The following is a 13,552-nucleotide window of genomic DNA, read 5'->3' as shown; positions in this document are numbered from 1 at the left end:
TAAATCCTGCCTCTTGGTAGCCAAGCAATTCCAAACATGGCTGGACAGCAGAGGCCTCTTATCCAGCCATGACACTCGCCTGCAGCTACTGTTCACATGAACACTCTGCAGGCTCTTTAAGTGATTCTACTTCATTTCAAGGACAGTGTCATTGTGGCCATTGGTCAAGGCAGCAGCAAGAATCATCTGCATCTGAAGGGGCAGGCCTGCTGTGTCCATTACCATCAGAGCTGCAGCAGCTCAATGACCCTTTGCTGAGCTGCTCCAATAATCAGGAGTTTAAACAAAAGCCCAGGAGGGGCTGGAGCCACCATTCCATTGTCAGGGCTGCTCCAGCATACCATGAAGCTCAAGTATTGCCAAGGTCCAGCCTTCATGGTTTTAAAATATCTGTGAAGTGAGATTTCTCAGTCCTGTGGGGTCAGAACAGGGAGGGAAAAATAGTTTCCGTCACCTTGCAGTGGTTTAAACAAAAAAACAGTGTTCAAAGCACCTCAAGCTGCCATGCAGAGCTGTGAAAGGGAACAAAGAGAAGGAAGAAGGATGGACAGTAAGGGAACCAACAACCATTTCAGACTAGACAGCTCTGGGAGAAGCTCAGTTTTGGTGGCTAGTTCATCACAGCACACTGTACAGTGACCTGAAAAAGACCCCTTGGCTGAAGTAACGAGGGTGTTTCCTGTACTGGATCATGGGTGGGGTTTGTTTGGATTTTGTTTTTTCTTTTTATATACAGTAAATTTCCCTCCTGGGCTGACCATAATCCCTGCATGCTTTCTAGACCTCTGCCTTCCCTCGTGCCTTACATGACCTGCAGGACTGAGTGACACCAAACAAACATCCCAACCTGTGGCCAAGGCAGGATTAGGCCCTGCACTTCCAGAACACGAGATGTCCCCAGCAGAGCACCAACCATTCACCTCAGAGTGACTGCAGAGATGAAATGATGATCATGACCAGCTACAAAAACCCCCATGGCAAGGTGGCAGAACTGAACACATGCTGAACCCCCCAAACACTACAGTCCCTGACACTGGGAGAGATGGGAGAGGATGGCTAGTTTGTTCAGTTGCTCCCAAATGACCACCCTATCTGGAGGCACCTCCAGCACCGCCCCACTCTTCAAGCAGAATCCTTTGCAAAGCACCAAATTTTTATCCTCAGAATGGAAGCTCCTCGCTCCTTCTAACCAAGCACCACCACAGCTCCTGAGGAGCATTTTCCCCACAATCCAGCATGCAGCAGAGCTCACCTGGAGGTAGATGGCTGCCTCTTGGTAGTTCATTTCCCAGTTGTGCCGGGCAGAGCTTTGCTGAGCACAGCAGTCCCCCCCTGCAGGGCTGGAGGCATCATGGACAACGTCATAGCTGCCTCCATCTGCACCAGGACACAGAGAGAAACATGGATTCACAATTAGGCCAGCTGGGATTGATCAGGAGGCACTGGGATCAGAGACACACATCAGGAGGGGGCAGAGTACCCAGGAAACTGGCAGCTTGTACACTGACAAATTGATCCTTCCCAGGTAGGAGCTTTTAAGAGACACTCAAACTTGGCACTTCAGCACAGGGAAGCTCCCAGAAGATCATCAAGGAGACAGCATCCTATTTGATGTAGTTAGCAGGTCTCCTGGCTCAGGAGATCTGTGCTGTCATGCCTGAAGCATGCTATCAGAACTCATAAACTATAACCAGGCAGGTAACAGCTCCCAGTCTCCAAGGATGTCCAACCCACAAAGTGAAAGGTTTGCTGAAGGAGCATTTCCTTTGCACAGTTCATGGTAGGAGAGACCACAGAAGGATGGAGTACAGGACTACCACTGCCAAGGGAAACCAGTGAGTACAGAAGCTGTCAGGACTTTTACTAGAAAGCATCATTTCTCACAGCACTTGAGAGTCATTAAATAATGCATCCTCACAACACTATTGGATCCTGATAAGTACCAACGTCCCTCTGATGCAAACAAACAGCAAGATTAATTTTCTGTTCACATTCCACAGATTAATTTTGAAACTTCTAAGTTTCCTTCTCACCTGTGTCCTCCTCACTGGTACAGCACTATAAAGCAATGCTTTACTGAACATTTGAACCAGATTTTATAAGTAAAGCTTTCATTTTAAAAAATACAATTCAATTGCAAAAAGCAACTCTCAAGCAGAGCTACACATACATAGTGCAATTCCAATGGGAGAGTTACACAGGGCATTTATATAAACCCAAAAATAATTGCCATTTTTTGCATTCTGCAGCCTCAGTGCTATTAAGACACATGCAAAATATGAAACACAAACATTGCACAAAAAGGGAATGTCACTTGGTTTCTTCTTCTGGAATTTGGGAGTTTGTTTTGTATGTTTGACAAAGAACACTGAGCAGTGAGACCTGCTTAGGGCCATGCATGAAACCTGTGGTGGAGCTGCCTCTCCAGAGTTTCAATCATTTCCCACACCACATGGTTGTTCTTGCTCTCAGTAGAGACTTCCCTCCTCCAGTGCCTCATGTTCCCAAAGTGGGTACATGTAAAAGTGATCTTGCCAGCACAGAACTGCTGATTCCCCCCTTTTTGTGGGCACAGAAGCTGTGGTGTGGCAGCTTGTTCTCTCTGTGTTAGAAGCTGTTATCTGAGAGTGGGCAAAAATTACCATGAGGTTCTTTTCCTCTCTCATGACAGCCTGCTGAAGATTTGCTGTGACAAAATAATCCTCACTGAATTACTGATTCAGTGTTTCTAAAACGCCCTTTGAGAGGAGAAAGAGTCCATGCCAAAAACTCTGCACCCACCAAGAGAAATGGCACCATGTGCTTCTGGCAGAAAGGCAGAGTGGGAAGAAATCAGAACCCCTTCACCAATGCAAAGCCACAGCTGCCTCTTCCACCCTCAAATCAAATTAAGATAGCATTTCTCTGGGATTTGTGAAGACTTTCCAGATTGCACACTCAGATTGCTGAGCATCCTGTAGCATGAAGCCTGTTTCTCTTTCTTGCTTCCCCCACACTCTTAAAATACCACTCAAAATCTGGACAAATGTTTGAATGAGGCCGGTTCCTCCCCCACATCCCTTGATTTAGCACAGTTCTTGAAAAAACCTGAATGATGGAGTTTTTATTTATCCCCAGAACTGGAATGGCAGTCATCTGGTTTGTCTGCTTTTTAACTAAGAGATGACAGCAATATGCAAAAATCAGAAGGGTTATATTGAGAGCACTAAAAACTTCTTAAATGTTATTATTTACAAAGCTTTTGCTGTGGATGTGTTTCATAGAGACAGATTCCCTCAGACTTCAGCCTCAGAGCAAAACCTTTTCACATTTAATGCTTAACAGAGTGACAGAAGGAGCACATCATCAGAACCTGGACTTTACCTTACAGCATATACAAAATTTAAGAACATCAAAACACACTGTGGCCAAAGCAGCAAAGGTTTGTAGCCTTAACCTAAACACCAACACACTGTGGCCAAAGCAGCAAAGGTTTGTAGCCTTAACCTAAACACCAACACACTGTGCCCTGACCAAAGGTGCCCAAACAACCTTTAACCCTGAAGTAGTTTCCTTCTGCAAGAATCAACCTCTCTGAAAAGGATCAACACTAGGGAAAGACACACCACAGCCAAAACCCAGCACCAGGACCCTTCTCTGTGCTCCCCACAGAGGACTCGCAGCTGAAACAGAAGAGATGTCCCAGTGACACCAAGGTTGCAAATACAAACCAGCAGTCAGAGATGCAAACTAGAAACAAAAAAAAATAACTCTAGAAATCAAGATGTTTTCCTCCTGTCTAAACCAGGCATCATTTTTTCCAGGCACAGAGAGGAGAAAACATTCTGGTGAAGTGTTCCAGTGGGGAGCTGCATTTTGTGGATCAGCTCCTTCCCCATCAGGTACCAGAAGGTTGATCTACCATCCCTGAGGCAACAGCATCATCTGGGTAATAAATAATAATAAAAATAATAATAAATTTGAAGAGCAAGCCTCTGACTGCTTGCTTGGCAGCCCTCCAGCCAGCTAATTTCCTCAGCTGCTCCCATGATAACAATGACACAGACTAATGCAACCTCCGCTCCGCTCGTGCTGCACAACATCCCCGACGGCGTTTACCATCAGTATGGAGCTCAATGAGATAGGAGGATCTCTCCACAGGGCTCCCGGAATCCTCCAAGTAGATGGCAGGCAGCTCTCTCCACTGCATGGCAGCCGCTTGTGCTCGGAGCCGGGGAAAGGGAGACGAGGCAGAGCTGGAGTTCCTCCCTCCCTGCGCTCCGAAAGCCGATCCTCGAATTCGCAGCTTCCTCAAGGGAAAGCTACGCACAAAAGATTCTCCTCTGCTCGCTGCAGAACTGAACGTTTTCTCCCCTCCCCTCTGAGGAAGGTGGCTCAGACCTCAGTGAAAACGTTTCCCTCTCACTGTCTGAGCACTGGGGTGTTTCCAAGTGCAAGTTTTAGGAAGGTTTAGCCGCGGGACAAAATGCTTTTAGGCACGAGCGCGGTGGTAAAGCAAAGCTTCATGTGCGGTGCTCTCTTATTTTGGCATTTGGCAGAACTTGCTCACCAGCAAACACGACCAGCTAACGGGGAATGGAGTGAAAGTGCTGAGTAGTCACAGCAAGGAATCTCCAGCACAAAAAGAAAACAGATATTTGTGAAGTTCACAGTGCAAGGGGCAAGGCAAAGGAAACGAACTGAGCTGTTCGCAGATGGCAAAACTTCCATCCACACTTGTGTAACTTATCCCAGACGTTCCCTGAAAAAAGAGAGAGGGAGGGGGGAAAAGAAAAAGAAAAGAGAGGGAAAAAAAGGAAAAGCAAAACCAGCTGGCTGCTTACACAAGGCATCCGGAACGAGACTGCCGGGACTCCAGCATTTCCATTCAGTGCAGCAGAGCATGCTCCTGTGTAAATAGTTTCCATATGTCATCATTACAATAAAAAACAAAAAAACAAGAAAGAAAGAGAAGGAGCATAAACTTTCCAGAGCCCAAACCTCTCCCTTTGCAAAACAAATTCCCTGCTTAGGGGAAGGAAAAACTCTCCATGGGCTGAGAACAAAACAAATTCCTCTCATTCGGAGGAGCTCACGGCCATGGGGGAATCTCGAAGGCAGAGCTGAAAGGGGAATAAGGGACTGAAAATATGCACAGGAAGCAGGAATAAATCACCCTTCCCAGCCAGCTATTATATGTCAAACTGAAGTCACTCTGGAATTTCATGACTTTGGTGTCTGCACTTGTTTAAGTAAATAACAATTAAAAAAATTATCCAACAAACCAGTAACCTCCTCCAAATTCAAAGAGTTATAAACCAACTCTACAGGGTAGTTCTAACATTTGCCTGGAGCTCCCCCAGTCTGGCTCTCATTAGCCTGTTTGCCAGATGTTCTGCTTTCCAGATAGCACACACTTTTTAATGGCCTTACACTGAAACAGACTGAGACTCCCTAATTAGCTTCTCGACTGACTCCAAAGTCTTTACTGGACTTACCAGGGTTTTCTCCTAAAAGGCTGAGGAAGGTTTGGATGCTGTTTGCCATCCTGCCCAGATAATGCTATTTTAGCAAGTACACCTGTGATGACAGAACACTGCATTTGAAGGCAGGGCAAGTGACTTAAATCAGAAAAAAAATATTCTTACAGCTAATCTGTCACTCATATTGTTTACATATCATGTGTGGAGTCAATGTAAGACACAAGATGTGAGTTGCTCTAACGAGTTCCATGTGTGAGTAGTATTTCTCTTGATAGGCAAAATCATAAATGCCAAGGACACACAACTTCAGAGACAGGGCACATCTTCATTCATGTGGCCTTGCAAGGTCCCTGCAAGTCGATTCACCAGAGCAATGAGGGAGAAAAGTAAGGAAGGCATTCCCTCCTGCAGTTGTGAAAGGTCAGGCTGTCCAGGGCACGTGCTCCAAGCAGCTCCAGTCACTGTCTTGGACAGCTGGTGATGTGCCAGCTGCAACACCCCACAGAGCACCAGCTACCAGCCAGAGGAGGGGAAGGACAGGGAAAGAGAGGGCCTAATTGTCAGTTAACCATCAGATTCCTTCTTAATTAAATTTATTCTGGCACCAACTTTGCCCTTTCTTTTCTTCCTGCAATATGGTAGGAGCTGCTGTCTTGCACTTTCCCCTGCCCTCAGACTCATCATTTCTTCTCTGGACAGAGCAATGAACCCTGTTAGGGAACACCTTGCCAGCTATGATTTTTCACAGGAGAAATATATTTTTCTATCTTTTCCAGGAGCATGGGCTACCCAAGGGCAAATGTGACTTCTTGGAGTTGAGCAAATCCTTTCCAAGTTTACTGGAAGAGGCTTGCAACCTGAGCATACCAGCATGAGGGTCCTGCTGAGAGGTTCCAACGCCTTTGGAGCAGGGAGAAGGGCAAAAACGAGTCTGTGACCCATTCAATTCCAGTCCCTCATCACCAACCCTGTGAGGGTGGTGAGGCCCCAGCACAGGTTGCCAAGGGAAGCTGTGTCTGCCCCATCCCTGGAAGTGTTCAATGCCAGGTAGGACAGGGCTTGGAACAACCTAGGTCTTGTGGAAGGTCTCCCTGCCCAAGGCAGGGAATGTGGAACAAGATGATCTTTAAGGTCCCTTCCAACTGAAACCATTTCATGATTCTATACCTGTGGCACCATTCAGCTGGAGCCACTTCTTCTCAAGCTTTGCATTCCTCACTGGCACTCCACCTCCTTTTCTTACACCCTCCATCTTGACTTTATCTGTTATCTAATTCCCAAACTCAGTCACAGAGCTCAGGCTTTTGGTTTCATACAAACATAACCAGGCATCCCACAGCACTGAACATGAGCCCACGGAAGAAGGTACATCCCAGCAGGATGAGAGGTGCTCTCAGGGTTCCTGGACCTCCTGACCTCACATACAAGACCTGTCCCAGTGCAAGATCCCTGTGCTGGCTGAAATTTCCAACTCCCTCAGTGACTCTGCTCCCTGAGGCTGCCATGAGGATGAACAAAGCTGCAGGAGAAGGACAACATTCATTTGTCAAAGACATCCAGAAGAACTCCTCTTTCTTAGAAAGCCCTCATCTGAACCACATGGAACACTCACTACAGAAGGTACAAATCCATGAAAAACATGGAAACAAGGTTGATGCCTACTCTTTCCCAAGACAAGCTGTGCAGGCACCTTCAGGCCCAAAGCCAAGATTTTAGTCAAGTATGTTGGAGTTGTCCCAGCACCACAGGCATTTTCCCTGTGAAGAGCTCACATGCCATGCAGCTTCACCTTCAGAGGATTTATCTTCCCTCCCTGCTCAACGTGGCTGATAAGAAACTGCTTCTTTCCAGGTGCTGAGGCATGAACACATGTGCGTTTGTCTCTTCAAGGCCAGACTCACCTACCCAGGAGAGAAAAAGCTGGAAGCTGCCTGGAAAGCACAGCTGGTCTGGCACTGGGCCACCCATCTCAGAGGTGAGACAGACAGACAGGGAAATCATTGCCTTTGCTGCCTGATTGCCAGTTCATTGCTGTGCCAATGGGAGCATCGCAGGAGTGATCCTTGCAGCCCGAAATATCCTAATGCCTGTCCTGTTTCAGGGGATGTTGTGGGAAGGAATTTAACAGCCATGGGGAAGTCCAAACAATTTGCTATCAGTTCGTTGCCCAGGAAAAAAGGGCATCTCCAACAGAGAGCAGTGCCAAGCCCTTCTGCTGCAAGAGAAAGAATATACTTTGGAATATTTCAAGGCAGCGCAACAAAGTCATGCTCTTCCTTGGAGACAACAGCACAGCACAAACATATGCAAAGGCCTCGGGGCTCTTTGTCTTACTGTATTCTCACAGCACTCGCTTGCTGTGAAGCTCAACAAATAAAGTCACTTCAGCTTCCTATTTAACACAGAAAAGTTTTTTTTTTTTAAAATGAATGTTGCCACTTCCTGTTAGTGGTACGAGGTGGCTCAAGTCGACCGTCCTTGATTCGAGAACGCAGCCGAGTTCCTACAGCACCAACACGAGCTCACTTCATGCTCTCATCACCACACTACAGGGAGCTGAATCCTCATGAAGGAGGAGCAGATGTCCCTCAGCATGGTAAGTCACATTTTATATATCATTGCCTCTTATCAATGGTGCTGCCGAGCTTCTTATATTGAAGACAGCTTAAGCCTGGCATTGTTTAATTAGAGGACCACTGTATCCTTGCTAACATCTGCACTGCACACATGTAAAACCCCCCGTGCATGAGCTACACACGATGCCAGAAGAGCTAAAGCGTGGTAGGAAATGGTTTTGTCCCAGCAGAAGCCCCAGCTCCAGCCAGCTCTGGCTCTGAGTGAGGCAGAGCCAATTAACCATTTGCTCTGCGGCTCGGGAGATGAGCCAAGATGATTCACTCGGACATTCACTTCCTGCACCACCCTGCTGGGTACAAACAGAGCCATTTGTAAGGAAGAATTAAAAAAAATCAAAGACTTCTAAGAAAACAAGTATGAGGATAATCTTACCCATCTTCAGCAGCCAAGCTCAGTTGGTTGGAGATCCTCAACTGCTGCCTTGTCTCCCCAGGACACCTGCACTCCTCTGATCTCAGCCCTGAGTCAATCTGGGACTTGTCTTTATTTTCCTTTTGAAATATTACGTGGGAAGTTTTGACCAAGAAGTGTTTGATCACAGCACAGTTTTTTACTCCTGAATACGTAGCAGCAGGAGGCAGAGGAGCAGATCCCTCTCTTCCGGGATGTTTGAAATCCACAATTAGGTTAATGAGGAACTTCAGTGGCTGAAGATGAACCGATGGGTGCTTTGTCAGCCTCAGACAGGCCCTGACCCCTAAAAGCCTCATTCATACACCAGAGCACAGGGCTCAGGAACCACCACAGAAGTCACCAGTGAAACAGGACTGCTCCTCAATCCACAGAGCTGCATCCTGCAAGGGTAACACTCCCTACCCCACTACCTCCTGCTCTCCAGCTGCATCACCTTCCAGGAGCTCATGCAAACCACCTCCTGCCTGAGCCCTATTCCACAAAGCTGCTTTTTGATAGCTGTGGAATTAAACACTCCTGCACGTGAAAGTCCATGAAATACCATAAGGAGAGCTGGAATCAGGCACTGCTTCAATACCAGACTGTGTAACACAGGAGTTCCTGCTTCTTAACAAAGCTGCAAAGTCAAAACCAAAGCATTTTTAATCAGTAAAACTCCCATAAAAGGCTTGCATTAGGTGGCATTAGGAAAATACAATTGAGAATCTCACTTGTATTGAGCCAAATTGCTGCTGGTTTCATATCCTTTATTTCTGATCTTAACAAATGAACCATCACAACACAAAAAGGAGAAGCCAAAGCAACAACAGAAGGATCACTTACAACCTTGTATTATCCATCTTTTTAGCATCTAATCTGCTCCATAATCTCGTCAGTCCGATCATATCACAGCAACAAAGGCTCTACACACACTGAGATAGAATTATGCTATAACTGGAATTAAATAATCTGAGTCACTGACAGGCTCTATGAAACAACTAATGAATGGAAAAAACAATTGGAAATAGTAAAGTTTTTGCTGAACCAATGAAAAAGGAAAAATAAGAGACAACTCAGCCTAAGGTTATGGTTCATGAGAGAGGCCAGACATGAAACACACACATTTCTAATTCACAATCTTTAAGGAAGTAACAGAAAGGGAAAGAGACAATAGCAGAATCCCTCAGCTATAGCACTTCTTTAACACATCCTGTTACATGAAGGAATTTCCTCTTTTTGTTCCATAAAGGGAAACCAGTGCCTCTTGCTTTTAACACATTAAAAATCTGCTTTGGCATTGGTAACAACACAATGTCAGCAGTTTAAGAGCACGTTCCTCATTTCAATTCTCCAAAGCAGAGCCTTTGGATTTCCCTGGTGCAGCTCAGAAAGATGTTTGATTAAGCTGCAATCTGGCCTTTTCAACAAAAGCACTGTGCTGCCAGGTCTGACTGCCAGCTCCAGCCACCAGAAGTTCTCCAGGGAAGTCACAAAGTTAGGAGATGGAAGCAGGGAGGAACTGCTTCCCTTATGGGAAAAAAACAGTATTAATTTGGGCAACAAACCTCCTGCATGGCCACCCAGTGCTGGAGCAGGACTAGAATGGAGAAGGCACAAATAGGGTATGTGCCTCACTGACCTTTTTTCCCTGAAGAGAGAGAGATAGGAAGAAAATTACAGCAGTTTAAAAGTTAAACAACAAACTCTTAATATCTTACCACGACAGGCTGAGACCAATTAAAGTTATTTGTTGTGGTACAGTAGTAACAAGGAGGTAATTGTGTTTTGTGGTGTTAGAACACAACTCAGCCACACAGGTTCTTTTGAAATACAACACTGCCACATCTCTGCCTCGCCACTCAGCCAGGAAAGAGAAGCTGCCAACTTCAGGGCAAGACACATGTAAAGGAATAGGGAAAATCCCAGGCTCTGGTGCTGTGGAACTGTTCTCCATTAATAAAAAAAGACTTTTGCACATTTGGTGGAAACCGCTGCTGGCAGGAACTGGAAGTTATCTGTAATGGCTGGAGAGGAGGGAAGGAGTTAAACCATTAGTCTGACATCTGCAAACCAGCTGCCAGAGGGTTTTCCCTCAACTGTTCCTTACTTCCAAGTCCTACAGCCCTCATACAGAACCACATCTTTAGAAAATGGGCAGCTTTGACTTCAAAAGTCTCCCAGCACTGCAGAACCCTCTCTGACTCTTACGAGGTGGTTCCAAACTTTGACCACACAGTCCAATATGTGCCTTATTCCTTGTCTGAATTTCTCCAGCTTCAACCAACAGTTACCCAGTTATTGAAGCTACCTTCAAGCCTCTTGGATGTTTTGCTGCCTCTCCAATGGCTTTAAAGCTTTCATTAACATTTTTATTTTCTATGCATTTGTGCTGTCTCACAGAATATGAATAATTGTCAATGTTTTTAAGTCTTCCCCTTTGCCACCACCTGAGATAAGGTCCTGCCACCAGCCCTGTAGCTGAAAAGCAGGGGCTTTGCCTTGGTCACTTCACCCTCCTGCACCAAAAGCCAAAATTCTCCTTAGTAAATTGCTTGTATTTACTTAATAGGGCAAGATCGTGTTTCCTTCAGCACCATGGAAAACAACCAAATGGGCAACAGCAGCAGCAGTGACTCACCACTACCCAACCCACTGACCAGCTGGCCTTGCTGATTCACGTGGTGGGAACACTGCATTTACAAGATGGATTATGCCACAGCCCTCGTGCCTCTCTCCAGGCACAGATCCCCTCCAGACAGGGTGGCCATGACATGATAAAAATGGGGCAGACTGGAAATACTGTACAAGCCAAACCTGTCCTTACCCTCTCCCTTCTGGAGGCCATGCCTTCAGCCAGCAGCCACAAAGGCACAAACTGAGATGGCATCCCTTCCCTCCTCCTCCTCCTCCTCCTCCTCCTCCTCCTCCTCCTCCTCCCAAATCTGGTTATCCCATAAATGGCACAGCCAACTCACCAGTACAATCTAACCCTGGGGAGTTTTCATTGCTGCCTGTTCAGGATTGATCACATAGTCTTAATTCTACAGGCATTTCTTCATTTGGTTAACAAAGAGCAGGAACATATTTGTGCATTCTAGTGAAAGCCTTAACAGGCCACATTGCTTCTGTGCCATAAACTTTCCCAAATCCACTAGGGATAAGTGGCAGTGTTCTCAGAAAAACAGTTGGAATAAAATACAGATGATCAGACATTCCCAGGTACCAAGAGAGACACACACATCTTATACAGGACTAGCTAAGGTGTCCAGCCCCACAGAATTAGAGGGTTTAAAAAGGCTCTGCAGAGAGACACATCCTAAATTTTATTCCCTCACATGAGCAGGAAAAGAAAAGCTTTCTGTTCCAAACAGACACCACCAGATCGTGATTATAAAAGCAGCACTGGATGTTTCAAACCCCCACACTATGATTCAAATCACAGCAGTCTCCTCTTGTCATCCTCAGGATGGTTCACCAACCTCATAGTGCTGTGGTGGATTAACACCAACACACCTTTCCTGCTTCCCTCTCTCCCAGATGAGGGGCAGGTGCATGAACTTCCTGTGGAACTGCTCACTAGGAGCAGATGGATGAAATCCTAAAGCTGCTCCTACAGCTCTCAACAAAGAAAGTAGCCATGTGAAAACCAGGCATCTTCTCCACATGCAAAAAGTAATTATGCTAAAGACACGGGGAGAGCCCTGCGAGGTCCAGATCAAAAGCCAGAGACATGGGAGGTGAGAGAAAGACCCATCACATTCACCACATTTTTCCCAGCTTAAGGATCAAAAATGGAGTGTTCTGGCTCATAAATTCTACTTCCAGCAAATTCAAGCCTAAATCCCCTGAAGGCAATAAGGAAAAGGCAATCAACAACAACTCTAACCACTTCACAGATGCTCCTGTTTAGTTTATACAGCACTTCTTACAGCATTCAAATGGGTAAAATGGGATTTCAACGCAGGGGGGCTGACGGCAGCAGGCAGGATTCCTCGGTGAAGATACCAAGGGCAAAGGAAGTTCTGAGAAGCCTCATATTGGTTATGATGAGTGAACTCAGCGTGCTCAGCCTTTGCTCATTTTAATCTGCCAGTAAGCAAGCTTGGCTAAACCGAACATCCTGCATCTACTGTGCCTTAAAAATCCACAGGAACCACAAAAATGAGGGGGAAAACGAACAAACTGATGCGTTCCCTGGGAAGCCATGAAAAAACTAATCACTATTTGTTTCCAACTGTTGTTCCGCTTCCTGAGCCAAATGTTCCCAAGTCAGCTGTGGTGGCTGAGGAGTGACCGGTTAGAGCTGGAAAGTTGGCGATTTAAAATTGCAGCTCGAACACTTTCAGACTCCTCAACATCTTTTATAGTTCCAGGACCACCTGTTCAAAAAGCAGAGCCCTCCCATGCCATGGCATGTGCCCTTATCCCAACTCTTCAATGAAAGCAATCAGCTCAGGGAGAAAACACTTGGAATAGCCTGTTCTGCTCTCACCCCAAAAGGATGTGTGCTAGAAAAGAGACACACAAGGGGCACAGGCTCGCTCCCTGAAAGCACTAAGGTCTTCACTCCTGTCTCCAGGAAGGGAGTGAGGACCTCCCAGACTCCTTGCCCCACTCTGCAGCATCCTCCCTAACACACAGTGAGCACGCAGGCAAGATCATCTCCATCCCCAGTGCTCTGGGAGACGACAAAGGAGACAGAACCATCTGACTCCCGGATAATGGAACACTAACCCAAGTCTTCTCTACCTTGTAGACGCTGTTACCGGCTCAGATTTGAACAGCATGAGGCATTCAGGATGAAATCACCAGGAATTTTTTTTTTGCACTGCGTGAAAGAGTCAACAGTGCAGAGATTCTGTTTGACAGAGCATCCTACTGTGAGACACACAATGTGTGCATTGTGCAAACCGCTCTCCTGCAGAGCTCAGAAAACAAGGAAGGCTTGGAAAAATACCGTCCGTAACTGCAGCCCGTGATGCCTCCTGGTACTTCACTGTGCTCCTGGTTCTTCTTCTATAGGCAGCACGTTCACACAGCCACGGTGAGAATGTCTCCAT

General features: G+C 46.2%; 1 protein-coding gene across 3 annotated transcripts in view; it reads right to left on the bottom strand.

The window, feature by feature from the left end:
- The window catches only part of TPCN1 (two pore segment channel 1), a 45,614-nt gene that overhangs the window by 25,020 nt on the left and 7,042 nt on the right, over nt 1-13,552 (bottom strand). Inside the window, exons 1-2 of one of the 3 annotated variants that reach the window (XM_071571692.1) lie at nt 4,824-4,842; nt 1,253-1,377 (exon numbers count right to left, since the gene is read on the bottom strand). In XM_071571692.1, coding sequence (XP_071427793.1) covers nt 1,253-1,285 — 33 coding nt within the window. In that variant the 5' untranslated portion in view covers nt 1,286-1,377; nt 4,824-4,842. Of the gene's footprint in view, nt 1-1,252; nt 1,378-4,098; nt 4,302-4,823; nt 4,843-13,552 lie in introns of those variants that run through there. The other 2 variants (XM_071571691.1, XM_071571690.1) reach the window with 2 other exon arrangements.

Source organism: Pithys albifrons, chromosome 17, assembly GCF_047495875.1.
Source record: "Pithys albifrons albifrons isolate INPA30051 chromosome 17, PitAlb_v1, whole genome shotgun sequence".
In the NCBI taxonomy this organism is placed as follows: Eukaryota; Metazoa; Chordata; class Aves; order Passeriformes; family Thamnophilidae; genus Pithys; species Pithys albifrons.
This window is presented reverse-complemented; position numbering and strand designations above follow the sequence as displayed.